Source organism: Pleurodeles waltl, chromosome 11 (genome assembly GCF_031143425.1).
Source record: "Pleurodeles waltl isolate 20211129_DDA chromosome 11, aPleWal1.hap1.20221129, whole genome shotgun sequence".
NCBI classification, from domain to species: domain Eukaryota; kingdom Metazoa; phylum Chordata; class Amphibia; order Caudata; family Salamandridae; genus Pleurodeles; species Pleurodeles waltl.
In genome coordinates this window covers 583,590,113-583,610,452 of record NC_090450.1, presented here as the reverse complement: position 1 = coordinate 583,610,452, position 20,340 = coordinate 583,590,113, and the positions used below count along the sequence as shown (strand labels likewise).

At 45.4% G+C, this 20,340-nt stretch overlaps 1 protein-coding gene across 5 annotated transcripts in view; it reads left to right on the top strand.

The window, feature by feature from the left end:
* The window catches only part of ANK1 (ankyrin 1), an 869,955-nt gene that overhangs the window by 178,165 nt on the left and 671,450 nt on the right, over positions 1-20,340 (top strand). For all 5 annotated transcript variants that reach the window (XM_069214086.1, XM_069214083.1, XM_069214082.1 and 2 more), the window contains 2 exons: positions 9,389-9,487; positions 12,381-12,479. In XM_069214086.1, coding sequence (XP_069070187.1) covers positions 9,389-9,487; positions 12,381-12,479 — 198 coding nt within the window. The remainder of the gene's footprint in view (positions 1-9,388; positions 9,488-12,380; positions 12,480-20,340) is intronic.

Sequence of the window (20,340 nt, the reverse complement as noted above, 5' to 3'; positions counted from 1 at the left end):
TACGCCAAACACTTCTGTGATTTCTTACCGCTCTTCCTGGTTTAACCTTCCCTGACAGGAGTCCGTCTGATATCCACTACTAGCTGACATGCTCTCAGCCAGATGTAATACTCCGCCTGCTATTTCCTTCTCTATTATTCTGCTCATCTGATTTTGTTCTCTCTTTGATATTCCTTTCTGCTTGATAAAGTAATTTGCCTGATTGAGTTCCCGCCCCTACCTCTTGCCTGACACAACACTTATTTGATATACCACAACGGCTGATATTGTAATGTTTCAGCTGACTTTTGTATACCATACAATCTGCCATTAGTATGACATATCTGCAGTGTTTAGTATAGGACAGGGTGTGACACATACTTTGCCTAATTTTCTCTATGGTGCTCGTATCCTTCTGCCTAGTAGAATATATCTGTCTCCCATATAGCTCCCAGTTTAAATTCTTGTTTTATGCAGTCTTAATTCGATATAGATTATTGCCTATTTTCGTTTCCAGAATGGTATTATGCTTTTCTGATAGACACCTTTGCCTGATACCACGCCATACCTGATGTTACTCTCAAACATATGAAGCACTCTGCTTTATATGTTTTGATGATATAGCACTTGCCTGGTGGACACAACACTTCTCCACCAGAACATCCTCAGAGACACTCTTCCAAACTGCTTCCTTTAATTAAGCAGTGAAAATGCAGACACTGGTAACAATAGTGGTACTTGGCTCACCTAAGGCTCTCCTCTACGGAACAGTGCAAAATTTCCAGGTTTCTGTCTGTGACCAGAATCTAAATATGCATATGCAAACACTGCCTGGTTGAGGTATAAAATTAATGGCTGATATACTGGCAGACAGTGGGTTGAAAACTAAAATTAAGGTTGCTCATTTAGCATCATGCACCGAGTTGCAAAAGGACTGGATTAGTTGTTTTGTTCCACATTAGGTAAACTGAGTTGCATTCCCTAAACTGAATCACAAGAGGACACTGGGGCTAATACTCCAACATGTGATGATGTATTTATATATTTATTGAGAGTGTTATAACGCACGAACATGATCCCAATGTATCATAGTGCTGTACAGTATAATCCAAGCATGCAGATAGGAAAAAACAGAGATTTACAAGTAGATTTCAATTAAAAAAACTAGGTTCCAGTTTTTACAGGTAGATTACAATGTAAATGGAGATTCACAAGTAGGTTATGATTGTGCCTAACAGCAGGTATATTTGCTCTCAGCCAATCAGAGCCAAGTGACCAAGCCAAACATTAGATCACTGAATCCATGAACGTCATCTCAATGAGCCCTCAGTAGCCTGGCTAAAATGAAGGCACTTAAGCCCTTATTGAGATAACTGGTGATGAGAAAAACAACCATAGTGCTATGAATCAGTATCAACTCATGACTTGCCAACAGGTGCCATTGTTTTTTAAAACACTGGGGGTTCTGGAATACTAAGACAGGATCACCACCTGCACTGGCACTGGCAATGGCACTCAATTGCTAATATGATCTGACTTCAGCGGTCACAGATCGTTCAGTTGAACGTTTGTTTCACTGTGCTCAAGCAACTGACAGCTACAGAGATTTGGGCCTAGGTACTAGGTCTTAGGGTACATCTCCCATGCATTATTCCTACCGAATGCTGCCCGAGTGTAAAGGTGCAAAATTACCTGTCAATGACACACAGTTCAGTAAGAATACTATACACTCAGAGCTAAAGTATATATCACATACTCTACTTCTATACCATTCTAGGGTTCTTTTGCTTCTCCCATGGATAGGCAAAGCAAAGAAACAGTGACCACAGTTTCACTCCTGATAGACTGGAAGTTATATATTCTAGGTACTTAGGCTCTAGGCATCCCAGGTAGCGATGTCCTGCCCTTACAGGTAAATGAAAGTGTAAGTGGCTCCTGCAGCACACACTGGTTAGAGCTACAGGATACATTCCAGCTGCAGGGTGGAATTATATGTAACAGGGTACACTGCTACGCAGGGCTCCCTCTATGGGCCAAACCCACAAATAGTTCAAGGAAATGATGAACCTTACTAAACCCTCTTTCTGGATGCAGCACTCTTCTGGAGATGTAGCTGATATTCCTTGTGTATATCCTTAATATGAGATGAACCCTATCATAGACCTGTTTATTCTTTGCAGACTGGACCAAATGATTTCCGTAACCCCACTTGTAGATACAAGTCAGTCAGTCACAGAAACTTTATACGACCATAAAAGTACAAATGGAAAAAACAATTGATAATAAGGAAGCATTACTGAATTGAAAACATTCAATAAAAGATAAATAAAATTCAGTTATAGTCATAAAGATCACTACATAAAGGACATGCCAATGGCGGATTACAAGCTAATACACGAGAAGTTTAAAAAGCTAAACGCGAAATCAAATCCCAAAATACCAGTAAAATAAGGGTGGAAAGGTAACATTGAACCATATTTGTTTCTAGCCCCAGTGAAAGGCATACAAAAAGTCCCTTTGCAATCACTCAAAAGCCTCCTTATGGTAGTTCATATTAAAAGAGTGAAAAATAGGGCACAGAAATCGCTTCCTAGCATGTCCATACAAGGGGCAGAACACAAAGTGCAAAGTGCTTTAAGTGGCAGAGTTATTGCATGGGCATATGGGCATTGGTTCTCCGTAGACACTGTTCTGCAGATAGACAACAATCAAGTGCAGTAGGCTTAAACTTATTCTAGTTCAAATATCCTGAGGGTCCCATGTCAGAAACCAAGAAAGATAAGGCTCACACCCATGTGACAAATTAACTGGATTATAAGGACAGTTTATAGCTAGTTTATTGACGGCCACTTGATGGGATCTGCCTTTCCTATACAGAAAAGTCTCTCTTACTTGAAGATGTCCCTGGACTCAATATTTGCCCAATTTTCAGTGTAATTCTGCAGGCCCAGCTCTTGAAATTATTTCTTTACAAATCTAATCCAGGGTATGTTAAGAGCATTGTCCAGAGAAAGACAATCATTCTCCAGAGAAAGACAATCTTCCAATATATCCTTTCAGAGTTGGGCATCAGGGTTCCCCCAGATCCTTAACCATACAACCAGTGGTCTCAGCTTTATCTTGTCTCCGTACAGGTATTAATCCCAGCTCTGAAAGACATTTAAAAGCTGGAAATTATTGGAGAGTGGCCAGCAACCTAGGACTGGCCCAGGAACTTTATGGTTCCATACCCCTGCTGCATAATTTACCACAGAAACACATTTACTCAAATAGATTTCCCTCAATTCTTTAATTGGTTTGTGGTCCAACCTTCTTGAAAATGAAAACACCGCCTCCACAGCTTTTTGAGTATGAGCAGCCCTAGATTGATATAGATAAAACAATTCACCCTATGAATTTCTGCTCCCCTCCCACCCCCCACCCACAAAAAGAAAGTTTTAGTTTTCAAATTTCTGGGCCTAAACTCATAAATGATTTATTTAGATTTGTTTTGAGATCAAGGCTTTCCATGAAATTGTAAGAGCCACCAAACGATGCTGTAGACCATTAACCTTCCTCGCCAATAGTACTGCATTGTCTGCATGCAGTAGCATGGGCAGGGCTCTTGTCTTACATCTAGGGAAATCCTCCCCTATCCTGGTCAAATGGAATCCTAAATCATTGATATAAATGAAGAACACAAGACACACCCTTGTCTCACCTCTAGGTGTGACCTAATACTTTCTGTAAGTTCCCCATCTCTACCATATCTAACTCTGATATTAATATCCAAATACATTCTTTATAAGAGCCCAATTAAGCCTGGTTCAATCCCCCTCCTAGCCATACACTACCACAGTTTCCTCCTGTTGACCAAGACAAAGGCAGAGAAGAGGTCCATGAACGCAAGGTGGATGGAACCTCTCCTCACCTTGACATATTTCCCAATGGTCAGCTTCAGATTTAAGCACTGCCCCACAGTGCCAACTCCTGAACAGAATCTGTACTGAGCATTGGACAGAGAGTGACTCTCCTCCAGCCAGGCTTCAAGTTTAGAAGCAAGGATCCTTCTCAAAATTTTTAGAGAGCTATGCAGAAGGGATATGGGACAGTAACAAGCCGGGAAATTCCGATCCCCTTCTTAAAATATGGGGATGACTATGGCTTTGAACCATAATGGAATTAGTTCTCCTTCAATTGATGCTTCAAAAACATTGGTTAAAATGGAGCCCAGAGCATTTAATTTCCTTTGAAGTGGACCAATGTGACCCCATCAGGCCCGAGTCTTCCCTATCGTTCTGCGCCTAATTGTGGCAATAACATCAGCAATATCTATCATGTCACTCAAAGCCTCATATGTTCCTGTGATGTAACTGTTATCTTGGCTCCAGTGGCTAATAGCCTTTCCAATTCTAGGGTTAAAAATCTTACCAAAATACTTCACCCATGCTTCTGCCGGTATTACTGAGTTCAGAGAAGTATTTTCTTAGCAAGTAAAAAATGGTTGGTTAACCACCTTCCAGAAAGAGGCTTTGTCCCTCAACCTGGATGCTTTGTGCAGTCCTTCCCAGGTAGCCCCCCTCAGCTTAGTTATTCTGGCCTCCAAGGTGACTTTGTATGCCCTGCGACCTTGCACTATCTCTTATTTAACTTGGGGATTTTTATGTAGGGCCTTTTTTAATCTTTTATGGGCTATAGTGCACTCATTGTTAAACCAACTCATGGTGGGGGGGAGAGGGGTTGCCACTTTACTCCTTCTCAAGCCACTATTAATTGCTGCACATAGAGAAGTGAAAGCCTCAGTAATAAACATAGAGGGTTCCTCTGACGAAGTTAATATTAAGAAATACTGCAAATTATGCTTGATCAGATTGGCCAAGAAAGACCCTTTATTCACAGAGTCCCATTTGACTTTTAACCCCCGATTCCGTGATTTAAACAACGGTAGGGTTACATACCTCACTTCATTATTCCCCAAATGAAGGTCTAGAGTCAGTGATAGAGGGCTATGATCACTGATGCATGAGGCTTTAACCTCATTCTTTGTATTATGTTAGAGAGATAAGATGAAATGATTAAAAAAAGTCAATCTCACCTCCCTTAGAAGACCCCATATAGGTGGAAAGGGACAAAGCGCCTGCCACATATTCTTTGGTAAAGATCAGATTCCTAGTTATCATAAACCTATTTATATAATCCCCAATTGGAGAGTGCTGAAAGTGAGAGGAACCACCACCACCCTAATCCTTTGCTCCACAAACACACACAGCTATTAACCCCACAGAGCTTGATATTAAAATCGCCCACCCAAATTATGAAAGTCTCCCTCTTATACATTTCAATAAAAGAATCTAGGGCAGTCTCCAGTTCCTGTAAAACCTCAGTTATTATTGCATCAAATATATTATTATACAAATTTATCAAAATCAGATCAAAGGTGTAAGGGATCTGAATGAGAATAAGCTGGAAATGTAGGAAACATCTAAAAATTATTGGAGAGATGACCACCAGGTTGACTGTGATTAAGATGGCTTAATCACAGTCAAAACGGTTATCTTCCTCCAGGTCAGTGCGGTCATGGGTGTCCTCGGGATTCCCTCCCGCGTTGTCGTGGAGGGGTGGAGAGGTCAACCCAGGGTGGGCACTTGGTCACCATCGCCTGGGGGGTCCCTCTGGTCGGTTGGGCCACCTGGACTTGGGCTGTGGGCATTGGGTGCAGAGTGGTTAGGACTCACGCTTCTGGAGTGAGGTGGGAGTCCTTCAGAAGAGGTTTCTTCTTCTGTTCTTCTACGGACAGGGCAGCTGTCCACAGGCGTTCTTGATCCTCTGTGATGCAGGCAGTCCTCTGGAGGTTTTTCAGAGGTCGCTGGACCTGCAGGATGCGTTGCTTTTCTTCTGCAGGTTCCTTGAAGCAGGAGACAGGCCGGTAGGACTGGGGCCAAGTCAGTGGTTATCTCCTTTCCTTCTCTGCTGGGATTTCTGCTAAGCAGTCCTTTGTCTTCCTGTGAGGTCATCAGGAATCTGACTAGCTTGGTTCAGGGAGCCCTTAAATACAAGATTTAGGGGTGTTTTAGGGGTCAGAGGGCAGGAGCCAATAGCTACTGTCCACGAGGGTGTCTACACCCTGCTGGTGCCCACTCCCTTTGGGGAAAGGGGCACATTCCTATCCCTATTGGCCCTGATCCTCCAAACCAAGATGGAGGATTCTGCAAGGAGGGGGTCACTTCAGCTCTGGACACCTTATGGGTGGTCCTGACTAAGGTGGTGACTGCTCCTTGTTTTTCCTAATTATACTTCTGGGCTTGCCGCCAAAAGTGGGGCTTTGTCCAGGGGCTGGGCATCTCCACTAGCTGGAGTGTCCTGGGGCATTGTAACACAAAGCCTGAGCTTTTGAGGCTCACCACTAGGTGTTACAGTTCCTGCAGGGGGGAGGTGTGAAGCACCTCCACCCAGTGCAGGCCTTGTTTCTGGCTCTAGAGAGCACAAAGGCTCTCACCCCGTGGGGTCAGGCACTCGTCTCTCAGTGGCAGACTGGCACAGACCAATCAGTCCTGCACTGAAGGATTGGGTAAAATACAGGGGGCATCTCTAAGAAGCCCTCTGTGTGCATTTTTAATAAATCCATCAATGGCATCAGTGCGGGTTTATTATTCTGAGAAGTTTGATACCAAACTTCCCAGTATTCAGTGTAGCCATTATGGAACTGTGGAGTTTGTTTTGACAAACTTCCAGACCATATACTTAAAATGACCACACTGTTCTTACAATGTCTAAGAATGGACTTAGACACTGTAAGGGCATATAGCTCATGCAGCTATGCCCTCACCCGTGGAATAGTGCACCCTGACTTAGGGCTTTAAGGCCTGCTAGAGGGATGACTTACCTATGCCACAGGCAGTGTTTTGTGTGCATGGCACCCTGAGGGGGATGCCATGTCGACTTTGCCTTTTTCTTACCACCAGTACACACATTCTGCAATAGCAATGTGCATGTGTTAGGTGAGGTGTCCCTTAGGGTGGCACTACATATGCTGCATCCTTTAGGGACCTTCCCTGGTCACAGAACCCTTGGTACCACTGGTACCTTTTACCAGGGACTTATCTGTGTGCCAGGGGTGTGCCAATTGTGGAAACAATGGTACATTTTAGTGAAAGAACACTGGTGCTGGGGCCTGGTTAGCAGGGTCCCAGCACGCTCTCACTCAAGTCAGCATCAATATCAAGCATAAAGTTTGCGTGGGGGTAACTGCAACAAGGACCATTTTCCTACAATCTGCATAGGAGTGGGGGGCATGCATCCACTCCCTCAGCCCCCTCTGGCAGGCAAATTATCATATCAGCAAGTGATCAAGGGGGTTCTATCATATGCTGCACACCTGTGGGTGATGAAAGTGACAATTGCCTTTCTGCAAGATCTGTCTCCCTACTGATCAACCCCGTTGCCCGCTGTAGGAAGCCATCCAGTGTTGTTCCCTGCACAGGTAAACTAGCATTAACATTTGTTCGCCGCTTCCCCAGTGCAACTCTATGCAACTCTATGCTAATAATCAATAGTTAGGTTGTCAGTGCCTTCCCCACCACAGGGTCTGCAACGGCAGATGTCGGAAGACTTCAGCAGGTGTCAAGAAGATGGCCTTGGTGAAGATAAGGGTGAAGGTGAGGGTAAGGGTAAAGCCCAATGTGTTCCAGCCTCTTTCCAGTTGAAGACGGACGCCAGGCCAGGCCTTAAACTAATAAGACCTTTAGAAACCTTTATGAATACTATGGCCTCTCGCCACAAATCCGACTTGCAGCAGGACTCCTACTACTACCCTTCCAGTCGTCCCTGGGACATAGAATGCTGCTCCCAATAAGTCTGAGTCTGTTAATCACTTGTTGGTCACTTACCTCCTCACATGGTCACTTACTGATGGCTGATGCCTCCACCCACAAGCTCTTTATACAGGTGCACACCAAGATTCCACAGCTTAACAATCTCACCAACTCTACAACTTGCTGGCTTGAATTACGAGGTAAAGTCTCCGGGCAATGGCATTAGCTGTTAGACTTTAGTTCCTAAGACAATCCCTGCTCAAAGTCCCCTCTGCCGAAAGGAGCTATGCCAGGGGAACTAGTGTGGGGGAGGAACAGAAATGGAGGCACAAGGGCCAACACCTCCCTTCGATGCACCAACACCCCAAGACCACACAGCCTCAGCCCGCAAACACTAACCTCAGCACCAACACCCACCAGCCCTGACCGCCAACGGCCCTGTCGCACGCCAAACTCACTTGACTCCCTGGGTGAGTAGACGGAGTGATGATGATGGTGGCAACAGTGTGATGCCGGCACAGGGGGAGTCAGAGGCTACAGATTAAATTGAGGCCCGGTATCAAAAGGTCAAGGGTTAGCCCTAGGGGGGCCCAAACGGACCAGCAACACCTCCCACATGGTCCGCACCAAGGTGTGGAGTAGCGAGCACCATGCTGTCTCCCGCATATCTCCTTCGACAGCTCCAGCGGGGGGCTCAATGATCTACTGAGCATCCTAGCATCTGGGCGACACAAGCACGGCATAGATACAAGTCTTTTTTATATTTGCAGTTTTATATAACTCAAACTCGATCCAAAGGTATTAAAGTGCATTTCATGAGCACCAGTTACATTGCACAAGATCACATTCATTTATGAGGCATGAGGGGATTCAGTGATTTGCCCAGAATCACAGGATGGTGAGCTGACGCTACGACTCAAACCTGGTTCCCAAGTTTCAAAGTCAGCAACTTTGACCATAATGACACATCCTCTCCCTCTCATGTAGTTTTGGGTTGACCCCTACTTGTGCTCCCTCTGTGGAACACTAACATTCTTGATGGCACTGTTACAGAGTTAACTTTCTCTCACAGCTTAGACTGAACACTCACCAAGATCCTCCTGTTTCCCTTTCTCTTTTGATGACTATACTGACTCATGTCCATGACACCTTCCCATCACCTTTTCCAGAGTATTACCGCCCTCCTGTATTTCTGTGTTATAAACACTAGGCATGACATCTCTCACAGTTCCGACTTTTGTAGCATAGACTGAATCTTCCCAATGTCCCCTTTCATATACCTGGCTCTGTTTTGCAGTTCAGACTGAGCCCTCAACATGTCTGCTCCCCACACCACCGTCTTTCTCTTGCAGTACGGAACTGTCCACTCTTCGACCGCTCCCAAAGACCTGTCCACCATTGATTGCAATCTAGACTCACCTTTTCACATGACCCAGTATCACTCTCTTTTAGATTGACCCCTCTCCTTAATCTCTTTCTATTGCTTCAAGTTTAGACATGACAATTTTTGTCTTGTTATGCATTTTTTTCTGTTTCTCACTGCCTGAACTGATTCAACTGCTCGAAATGGCCCATAGTAATGCCTGACCCAACTCAGTGACCGTCTGTGTTTCTTGCAGTCTGGATTGACGCCTCTTCATGTAGCTGCCTTCATGGGTCACCTTCCCATTGTCAAGGTCCTGCTGCAGCGAGGAGCCTCACCCAATGTTTTCAATGTGGTAAGTAGCAGCTTTCTTTGGTCGGGTGGAATTTGGGGGCAGAGCATAAGACACAGACAGGATGTTATACACTGTAGAAAATGGCAATTATAATAATTGAAGCACTTTTGGGATATCCCCTTATTTCCCTTTGCACACTGCTCTCCTTTTCGAGCGCCGAAGTACCTTGCTACGATGCACTTGTCTGGCTTTAAAAAAATGTTCTGCTCCATATTTAGGTTTTTATTATACTCTTCATTTTTGTATGTGTTTTTCTGGTTTTGACTATTGTTTTGATCATTCATTATGGTTACGTTGTTGTTAAGGTTTTAATTAACCGTACAATAAAAATACCATAGAAAATGAGGGGTCTGAGGTAAGGAAAGCATGTTATGTGAAGATAATTCAGTACCTGAGGAAAATGCTAGGGTTTGTAAGGCAGGGTGGAAAGGGGACACAACATTGTAGCATCCAACAGTGGAGGCATAAAAGGCAGATGGTGCGCCCATTGACCAACACCCGTGTAAAAGGGGAAGCATGCACTGGAGAAAGGGAATGTTATTAATCCCAAGAGGGCAATCAGCCTACAGTATGAAGATATTCCAATACTCTTGGCCATAAAGGGAGATGGGCAAGTGGTATCAAGTGGACAAGAGGAGTCATGGGAGACAACTAATGTGAAACTGAAAATTAGTGCTTTCAACACATTTTCTGCTTTGTGCACTCATAAATGTTATTTACTCAGTGCTGTGCTATTCAGTTGCTATGTGATTGTCCGCCTGATACTTTTTATCTTCAGTACTGTAAGAAGTTGCTATTCTTTTGGATTGTACATCCTGTTCTGATCTGATGGTTCTGTTGTTTCTTATATTTTGCACCACACTCATAATGTGGCGGTCTTCACTGCCAGCCCGTCGACGGTGAAACCGCCACCCCAGGCTCATAATGAGGGCCAATGTCTGTATCTCACGGGCAGGAGGGAGGATGTCATATTCAGGGGGGCTCTATACCCAGGAAAGGTCTAAATCACTTTTCAAGAAGCGCGCAAAGCAATCAGAGTGAGTCCCGGTGAGTTTATCCAATTCGCTAAACTAGCCGCTACAGCTAGGGAGTTATGGATAGATTTTCCAGATCACCTTCTGTTACGACTGTACTTGATACCATATTGTCTAGTGGTGCGGGATGGCATCTTGTGACACTACTATATGTACGCTTTGAAGACAGACAGGGACGAATCTTAACATGGGGACAGAATAGATGGGAAAGAGACACTGGAGAACAACTCGGAGAGACAAGTGTGAGGTTTCATGTAATGCATGATTCAAACTGCTCCATTTTAATTATCTCCAGTAAACATATTTGACATCAGTGCAGTAGAGCAGAACTTATCCGGGTAGGACAGTCGACTGCCCTAGGTGCAGAGAGTTTGGTGCATCTTTTTACGATCTGGCATGGACCTGTAACAAAAATGCTGATTTTGGGTAGATGTGAATGTGAGATTATGTGGAGCCACTGGAGTTTAATTTGGTCTGTCTTGCGAGTGGCTTATTTGCTGGTATTGCTAGACCGAAAAATAAAAAAGTACGATATTCATTTTTGCAATTGGTGTTTGTGTTGGCGGACAGGCTAATCGCTATTGGGTGGTTGGTCGGGCGGTGCCCTAGTGTGAAGGCATTGCTGAAAGATACCACAAAGTGTTCATTAGGAAAAGAGGTCGATTATGAATTGCCCTGGAGAGATGACTGGGCAGCAGAGGAGCTGAAAACATGGGCTGTGGGGCGCAATGAATGCATTACTCACCATCATGAGTCCTAGCGAGAACTCATCCCAGGCCCCATCTCTTAGGTCCAACAAATAAATTATAATTTGAGCCTGGGGATTCTGAGGCAGCACCCTTCCTTTGGTTGTCAATGAAGGAAAACTCGCAGATAAACCACCAATAATGAGAAACTGATAATAATCACATATTGTTGGAGTACATTAGCGGTGATCATGATGGAGCATACCTCGTGTTATTCTTACTGTGAAATTGCATTTTGTCAATGGGATACCTATGAAAGGCAACCTGAGTTGATATTAATGATGTTCGTTGTATTTCTGTGATTAAAAACAAAATCTTTTTTTAAAGAAAGCTGTATTTGACGAATGTTAGCAAAATCTAAGAAAGCTAAAGGTGGTCAAGGAATTGTTTTCAAAGAATTGCATAGTTCAAATTGAGAGCTTAGGAAGACTGCCTAACAAGTATATAACACAAAGATCCCTGGGAAATTATCTGCACTGCCTTTGAGCTCATTAATGCAACCACGTCTACAGGGCTTAGAAGCAATCCATATATCCTGATCTTCCAAGCAGATGATATTAGAATACATTGTGGGGTGCAGTGGCCCTATTTTATCCTACACTTTTGTTGGTCTCGGGTTGAGTTAGTTTGTTATTGTCCTCGTGCATCGTATATTCTGTTCTGTCAGTTTGTAATTATCAGGTTTTACCCTACACTCTGTTCAGGTATTGTCGGTTTACATTTTTAATTGTTGTGTCTTCCCGTAGTTGTTCTGTTGTAATCTACATGCTGTTTGGTCAGTGCATGATTTTTCTGCTTTTGTTGCATTTTTGTTGGTTAGGATACGATTGTAGTGTTGTATTCCACCCCAAAAGGTCATTGTGTGGTTGTTCTGTTGCATACTGCACCCTGTTTGGTTAGAGTGGGATTGTCTTGAGCTATGTATTCCATATTCTGCTCCACAGTATGTGATTGTCTGCTGCCATCTCCACAGGTGATTTGTTTGCTTCCTGCACTGTTAAAGGCCTCAATTATCCTGCATCATTTTACTATTTACTTTATTGAGGTGTGATAGTGCTGCTTATTCGGTTTCTTGTGTTAAGTGATTGTTTTTTTATTTTATTGTGGATACAGAAGGTGGAGACCCCCCTGCACATGTCGGCCAGATCTGGACACACTGATGTTGCAACATTTTTACTGCAAAATAAGGCCAAAGTGAACGCCAAGGCCAAGGTATGTCATCCATGTTTATCACTTTGATGAGCTAAACTCTGTACATGCAAGGGAATGGGAAGAAGAGAGAAAGAGAAAGTGAGAGAGAGAAATTGTTTGTGACTGTATGTACGTGTGGCATGTGTGCTTTCTTTTATATGTGCATGTGTTTGTCAGCAGAAATATTTGAATTTCCCTTTTGTTCACAACCAGAGCAAACTGTAAGTGATAAATACATTGTGAAAATGAAGAGGATGTATGTGTTTGTGCACCTGCTGAAAAGTAATGTATGTGAAAAGGAGGTAACAAGTTGTTGCATAAATGGGAAGTATGGAGGGCCATAACAATCATTAGTGTAGCAGGCACTGGGACCAAATGTGAGAGGGAACCACTTCACCTCAAATATGGCCGATGCTACCTAACTGTGGCATCAACCCATTTTGATGTTTATAAAAGGCAGTTATCCACGCTACCTTGGACTTACGACTTGTGGAAAGTACATGTTGAGGGCTACATAACAGTGGAGACATGAAACAATGACCTTGGGTCCTCATCAGTGAGTCAAGAGGGACTGAATGGTAGAGTATACACAGTAGCATGACCCTTCTGTTTGTGTCAAAGATTGGCCATGGTGACGAATGAGCCCAAACTGTTCGTGTTCATCCCTCTTGGAGTGAGGAAGAGGCATAATCAGTGTGTGGGGGGTGGATAACATGATGGAAGAATGATGATGGGTGAAGAATGATTGATTTTGGATGATTGTTGAGGGATGGTGGGTTAGTGATAAAAGATAAGAAATGAGGAATGATGTGTGACGGATAAAGGATAAGGAATGAGGGGATGAAGAATGATGGATAAAAGATGATGGAAATAAGTCGAGGGATGACAATGGAGGGATGATGGATGTTGGATGAGGGAATGTGGACAAGGCATAATAGATGAGGAATGATAGATTGTAGGTAACAGTAATGGATGAGGGATGATGGGTGACAAAAGATGGATGCAACTGATGGGTAAGGAATGGTGCATATCGGTGATGAATTTTGGATGAGGAAGGACAAATTAGGGATAATAGATGAAGAATGCTGTCTGAGTTAAGAGGCGTAATTGGTGAGGAATGATGGATGGGGATGAGATATAATGAATGAGGGATGAAAAGAAATGAGTGACGATGGATAAGAAGTTAAGAATGGGTAGTGAGGAATGAGGAAATAAAAGGGTGGGATGAGGACTGAAGAATGAGTAAAAGTATGTCCCATATGAGAGTTGTACAGCGATAGACAGTCAGGTACTTCAACAAGTTGTGACCCTCCGGTGGATCAGTTAACAGTGGGAATATAGCCTAACAACAGGAAAGAGGCTGATACCTGAGCCAGAGGCTGGCGTTTAGATGGAGAAACAGGTACTGTGAAAGAAAACTGACAATAAGAGAGAGCTGGCTCACTATTATGGAAATGAGAGACATATGATTGAATAAAAACAAGGTGGGTCAGAGAGTCCTTTTGGGAACAATAGTCTGATGGTTGAATGGAGCGGCTGATTGTGGGAAGGAAGGCTTATGGTGTGACTAAGATAATGGTTGAATGGACAGGCTTGTGGTGCACAAAGAGCCAAAGGTGGGATGAGAAACTGATGATGGAACCAAGAGTGGATAGACTAATGATGGGTAAGAGACTGACAGTGGTGTGGAGAAACCAAAGGTAGGATGAAGAGGGTTAAGTTACAAAAGAGAGAGACAGTTGCTAGAGCAATGAGACAGAAGTGAAAGCATTGACTTATCACAGACCAGTAGTTGGAAAGGCTAGTGGTGGGCCAGAAACACCGACATTGGTGCTAGAGACGAACCTTTCTTTAAATGCTTATGTGTAGTTCATATAAACACTCCATTTAATGTACAACTTATCTAACCATAATGTTAAACACATATTTAAAAGAAAAGCGAGAAATACTATATGGATATGTATAATATCTGTTCAATAGATGCTACAAAAGTCTCATTCTGCTAACATCTTGATCGCCCTTTTCACATATCAACAAAGCCAATGACAAATGTGATAATGATAACAGCACAGAGTTTTTGTTTTCTTCCAATTTCGCTAAGTTAGTCCTAAATGCACCCAATTTACATCCCTCAGATTTTCCTAAGCAGGCAAACAATTGAATGATGCGTGTGTGCCTGGATGTATGTTCGTCAGTGTTGCTGTGAGTGTGCATGAATGTATGCATGCGTGAGTGAGTGTGTGTATGTGTGTGTGTATGGGTCTGTATGTATGTGTGTGTATGTGTGTATATGTGGGAAGGGTGAGCAGGAGGGGGAGGACTCTGGGGAGGGGGAAGGAGGTAGGGGAGACCCCTATCAGTGCCAGGGAAGGAATTCCCAGGCACTGATAGTGCCTACCGCCATGGTTTCCGTGGCGGTACAGAAACCACAGAAACCATGGCAGTGGGTGGGGTCAAAATGCCCTGGGTGGCCTAGTGACGGTCGCCGGGCTGGAGACTGTAGTCTCCAGCCCTGCGGTCGTTACCGCCGGGGTCGTAATGACCCCCTTAATGTCATTACAGCTTATAAGCACATACATAATAATAAAAGAAAGATCCACAGTAATTGGTCGGCACTTCGCGCTTCCCCCAATTCTGTCACTCCCTGTTATTAATTTACGTTTTTCTATGTTTCATAAAGTCCATACTCCCAAACAGACTGATATTCCTAGATTGCCCCCACTCTTTGCGCATATAGTTTTCCTCTTGATTTAACTTCCCCATTTTATGCAACCAAGATTCAATGGAATGAACCTCTGCTGATTTCCAGCTTTGTAAAAATAATGAGTTTGCCACCAGTGATACTATAAAAAAAGAATTGTCAGCTCTGGCAGGGGAGATCCATTTCGGAGGCATTTCGGATCTTGGGCTTGGAGGAGAACTGCCAGGACGCGGGTGAAAGGGCGGCCTTGCCTGTTGGGGGCCGCACGTTGGCAGCGGAAGGAGAAAAGAAGAAAACTGCAGTGCCCTACGGCCTCGGAGCAGAGGTCGGAGCAGGAATCCGTTCTGAACAGCGTGGCCGCCGGAACTTCAGCCTAGAGGAGGGGGGGTAGGAGGGACCCGAACTGTGGATGGCCTTGATGCTGACGGCTTGTCGGCCACTGAAGAGGGTCGGGGCGGTGGGGGCGTTGGACCTGGTTTACCAAACATGGATGGTTCTACGGCCCTGTGGACACATTTCCTTGTGAAGTTGGATGCGCGAGGACTTCTCGGTTGTGAGCACCTGTTGTGCGCATTGTTTGAATGTTGTTGCGTTTCCCTGCGACGCTGGCCTCTGTGTGGAGATAGCCTCAGGCCTTGGTGTTTAAGGTGGTTCATCATCTGGCCCGGGGGGTGTTCTTCCTGTGGGGTCCCTTCCTTTTTGAATACTTCTCTCATTACAGGGTATGATTATTAAATGTACAAGCTTGAATGTCCTAGGGCTTAATAATCCTACGAAGAGGCCATTCTGTCAGCCTTAGAGAGGTCGGGGAGTCATATATGCCTGCTGCAGGAGAAACATCTAATCCCAAAGGATATTTACTGCATGCGCTCTAAGTGGTTCCCTAGGCAGTTCTGGTCTTCGGCATCAACGAAACATGCAGGGGCAGCGATACTGTTGGCGCGCTCATTCCCTGGGGAAGTGGTGACACAATTGCATGAGGTGCAAGGTAGGCTTCTAGCCATGAGATTGAGACTGTTTTTTTTTTCCTTCACTATTGCTTCTATATTGCCCTAATTCCCAGCAGGAAGTCTTCCTAAAGCAGGCTTTGACCCCGCTGTTACAATCTCCGGACAGTGCCATCCTGGTGGGGGGCGATTTTAACCTGGTGATGGATGGTGATTTGGATTGCTCAGGTCACCGGTATGGGCAGACGGGGTCAATGAGAGTGGCGGGTCGTCAATGGCTGAGTGACTGTGGTCTGAAGGATGTGTGGAGGAGGGCGCACCCCACGTTAAGGGACTATTCCTTTTACTCGGCAGCGACCAAGACATACGCTAGGCTTGACCTTTTCTTGGCCTCGCACGAGTTTCTTCCCTGGGTTAAGGAGTCAGTGATCGAGCCTCGAGACCTGTCTGATCACACTCCGGTTACTGTTGAGGTTGTCATGAGTATGGAGCGCGTGGGCGTATCGGGGTGGCAGTTCAGGGACTCAGTGCTTCAGAACGGTGCAACAGTAGAAGCGATTTGTAGCGCAATAATAGACTACCTTAGCCTTAATGATGATGGGACCACTTGCTTGGCGACGCTGTGGGAGGCACTGAAGGCTGTATTGAGGGGTGAGGTGATGTCGCTGTCCGCTAGGGATAATAAAGCAAGGAGATTGCTTAGAGAGGATTTAGAACAGAGAGTGAGAGTATTGGAGCATTCACATAAACATACCAGTGCTCTGAGAGTCTGGCGAGAGCTTGAGAAAGTGAGGAAACAGTTGAGGCGGTTGGATTTGGAAAGGGCAGAGTATGCGGTGGTGCACCTTAAGCATAAGTACTATATAGGGAGCAATAGATGTGGGAGGCTACTGGCACATCGGTTTCGAGGGCAGCGTGCGGCGTCAATGATAAAAATGGTTCGCTCTCCCTTGGGAGCGGAAGCGCGCACTAGCGACCAAATCGTGGAGGCCTTTGCGGAATTCTATCGGGGACTCTATGGGGCTGAGGATCCCGGTAATGCATCTCCGGAGGCCTTCCTAGAGGGTATAGCAATTACTTCTTTGACCGAGAGAGAGGCGACCTCATTAGATCAACCTATTAGGGCGGAAGAGGTCATATCAGCGATTTCACGTCTGCAGGTCGGGAAGTCACCTGGCCCTGATGGTTTTTCCTCACTTTTTTACAAGACCTTCTGTGTGGAACTTGTACCGATATTAGTGCAACTCTTTAATTCCTTTCGGCAGACGTGGGCTCGCACAGCCAGCATGCTGGACGCCACTATTTTGGTTATTCCGAAACCGAGGAAGGATCCTGAGGAGTGCGCCTCCTACAGGCCTATTTCCCTCTTGAATATCAATGCCAAACTGTTCACTGGCATACTCGCACACCGTCTCAATTATTACATGCCGGGCCTTGTGGACCCCGACCAAGCAGGATTTATACTGCATAGGCAGTGTAGTGATAACACTAAGAGACTGCTCCATCTATTGGATAAAACTGATCGCTCACGCAGGGAGGCGCTCTTTCTCTTTATCGATCCCGAAAAGGCATTTGATAGGGTTCATTGGCCATATCTGTTCATGGTGCTTGAACGATTTGGACTGGGCCGGGTTTCATGGCTTGGATCCGTTGTATCTATCAGGCGCCTCGGGCGGTGGTCCGGGTCAACGGGACGCTCTTGTTGCCGTTCTCAATTCAAAGAGGGACCCAGCAGGGGTGCCCGCTGTCGCCTCTCTTGTTTGCGCTTTATATGGAGCCCATGGCGCAGTGGCTTCGTGATGACCCTCAGATCATGGGAGTGAAGTTTGGGGGAGATGAGCACATCATTTCATTATATGCGGATGATGTGATCCTTACCCTCGCGGAGCCCGTGACCTCACTGCCTGCACTAATGGAGATATTAGATGAATTTGGACAGACAGGTCTCGGGATTCCAGATAAATATGTTAAAGTCCCAGGCCATGAGCAGGTTTATTAGTGTCGAACATGAAAGAGATCTGAAGGCCCGATTTCACTTTATATAGTCTTCCTCAAAACTTCCGTACTTGGGGATTGACTTAGGGCCCACTTTTGCTCGTACGGCGACGTTGAATTACACGAAACTGACCCGGGAGGTGCAGCGCGACCTAGAGACCTGGGGGAGACTTAAACTGTCTTGGCTGGGCAGGGTGGCGGCGGTGAAGATGACCATCTTACCACGTGTTCTGTACGTGTTCCAGGCACTTCCAGTGGCGCCCCCGCCACGGACGATAGCAGCCCTCCAAACAGCGGTTCTAAAATGTATTTGTGAAGGAAAGGTGCTGCGGTTACCACGACTGGTGTTGTATCTCCCTAAGCAGGAGGGAGGATTGGTGGTCCCCTGCCTTCTACGATACTTTCAGGCAGCACAATTGCATTTTTTATTAGAATGGAGTCGCCCGTCTTCCGAGAAACATTGGTGTTTCATGGACCAAGCGGTGACGGGTTCCCATATATGGAAGGAGCCCTGGCTCCGCCACCGCCACAGAGCGCGGGGGTTGTATGCGTCCCCGGTCACGGAGGTGTCGATGAGGGTATGGGATGTGGTAGCTAGCAGACTGGGCTTGACGACATTCCCGTCCCCAATGACTCCCTTAGGTGTGAACCCTGATTTTGGCCCGGGCCTGCAACGGGAGACACTACGCTGTTGGTATGAAGGGGGCTGCAAAAGGGTAGGTTACCTTTTCGATGAGCAGGGGGTGATCTCCTTTGACCAGATGAGGGAGGCATATGGCTTAACGGAGGCGGACAGGATGATGTACTACCAAATATGGCACTGGGCCATGTTGCCAGCCAATAGAGCATTAATAGATAGGCCGTTAACACCGTTTAAAAAATGGATCTTAGTGAAAAAGGACGATAAGCGGCTGATTTCGGAGCTCTACGGTCTCCTAAGAGGGGAAGCCCGTTCGCCTAAGACTAAGGGTCAGCTGAGGTGGGAGAGGGAACTGGAGAGAGAGCTTTCTGATGAGGAATGGGAGGGCATTTTCTACAGGACTCACCACACGGCCTACAATGCGGCAGGCACAGAGACAGCGGTGGCCTCCTATTGGTACTACACCCCAGCAAGGATTCATGCTTGGGATCCCACTAAGTCTAGCCTTTGTTGGAGGGGCTGCGGGGCGGAGGGTCACTTGTGCATTTACTATGGCATTGCCCCAAGCTTCATCGGTACTGGGAGAATATTATAGATACTATTGATGCGGCGTTTGAAACTCAGATCCCCAGATTTCCTGCGTATACTTTGCTGGGCCTACCTAACCCGCTTACTTTCCCCCTGAGATCACTGAAGGGACGGCAGATGGCCTTGGCCTTGAAGGCGGCACTTCAGCTGTTGTTGGCTGTGTGGGAGACTGACAAGATCCCGACGGTAACTTCATGGCTCCACAAGTTGTGGTTCATTCTCGCTATGGAAAAGCTCACTTTAGCTTCACAGCAGCGCAGTGGCGACTTCAAGGAACACTGGCAACCATTCTTACAACTACTATCCACAGAGTTCACAGAATTGACATGTCCGGCCTACTTGAGGGTGCTGGAGTTGAATTGAGCGAAAGGGAGTGAGTTAGCATCAGAGATCTATATGTAGGACCAAGATCACAGCGGAACAAGGCTTGGGATCGAGTGATGGCTGTATGATGTGCCAGTAGCAGGGAAACAATGTTAAAGTTTTGTTCATGTTTATTGTCACTATACATGGAGCATGCCTCACTCTACGGCAACTGTATTATTTTTGATGCAATGCATATGTGATGTTTATAATTGAAAATAATAATAAACAAATTTGATCTAAAAAAGAATTGTCGCTGTCTAACCGATAAGGTCTGTGTTAGGGAAATCCCAAGGAGAGCTTCACAGGGATCAGGAGTTATTATTACTTGAAACTTGTCACTGATTCATTGAAATATTTTTAGACAAAATTGTTCTAGGGCAGGAAAAGTAAAGGACATGTGGAGCCAGTCACCTGGATCGCCTCCACACCTGAAACACTCACCTGGAATTGATGGAAACCACTTGTGAATGTGAACTGGAGTATATTAGATTAGAGCGTCCATTTTGAAAATGAGGGCATTCTTTTACAGTTAGCCCCCGATAGCTTTATGTGCTAACTGGTTGTAGAAATGCCATGTTCGTTGACCTATCTTGGATTCTGTGGTTGCTTCAATTTTGGCTAGGGCGCTGGGACCTGTGCTATGGA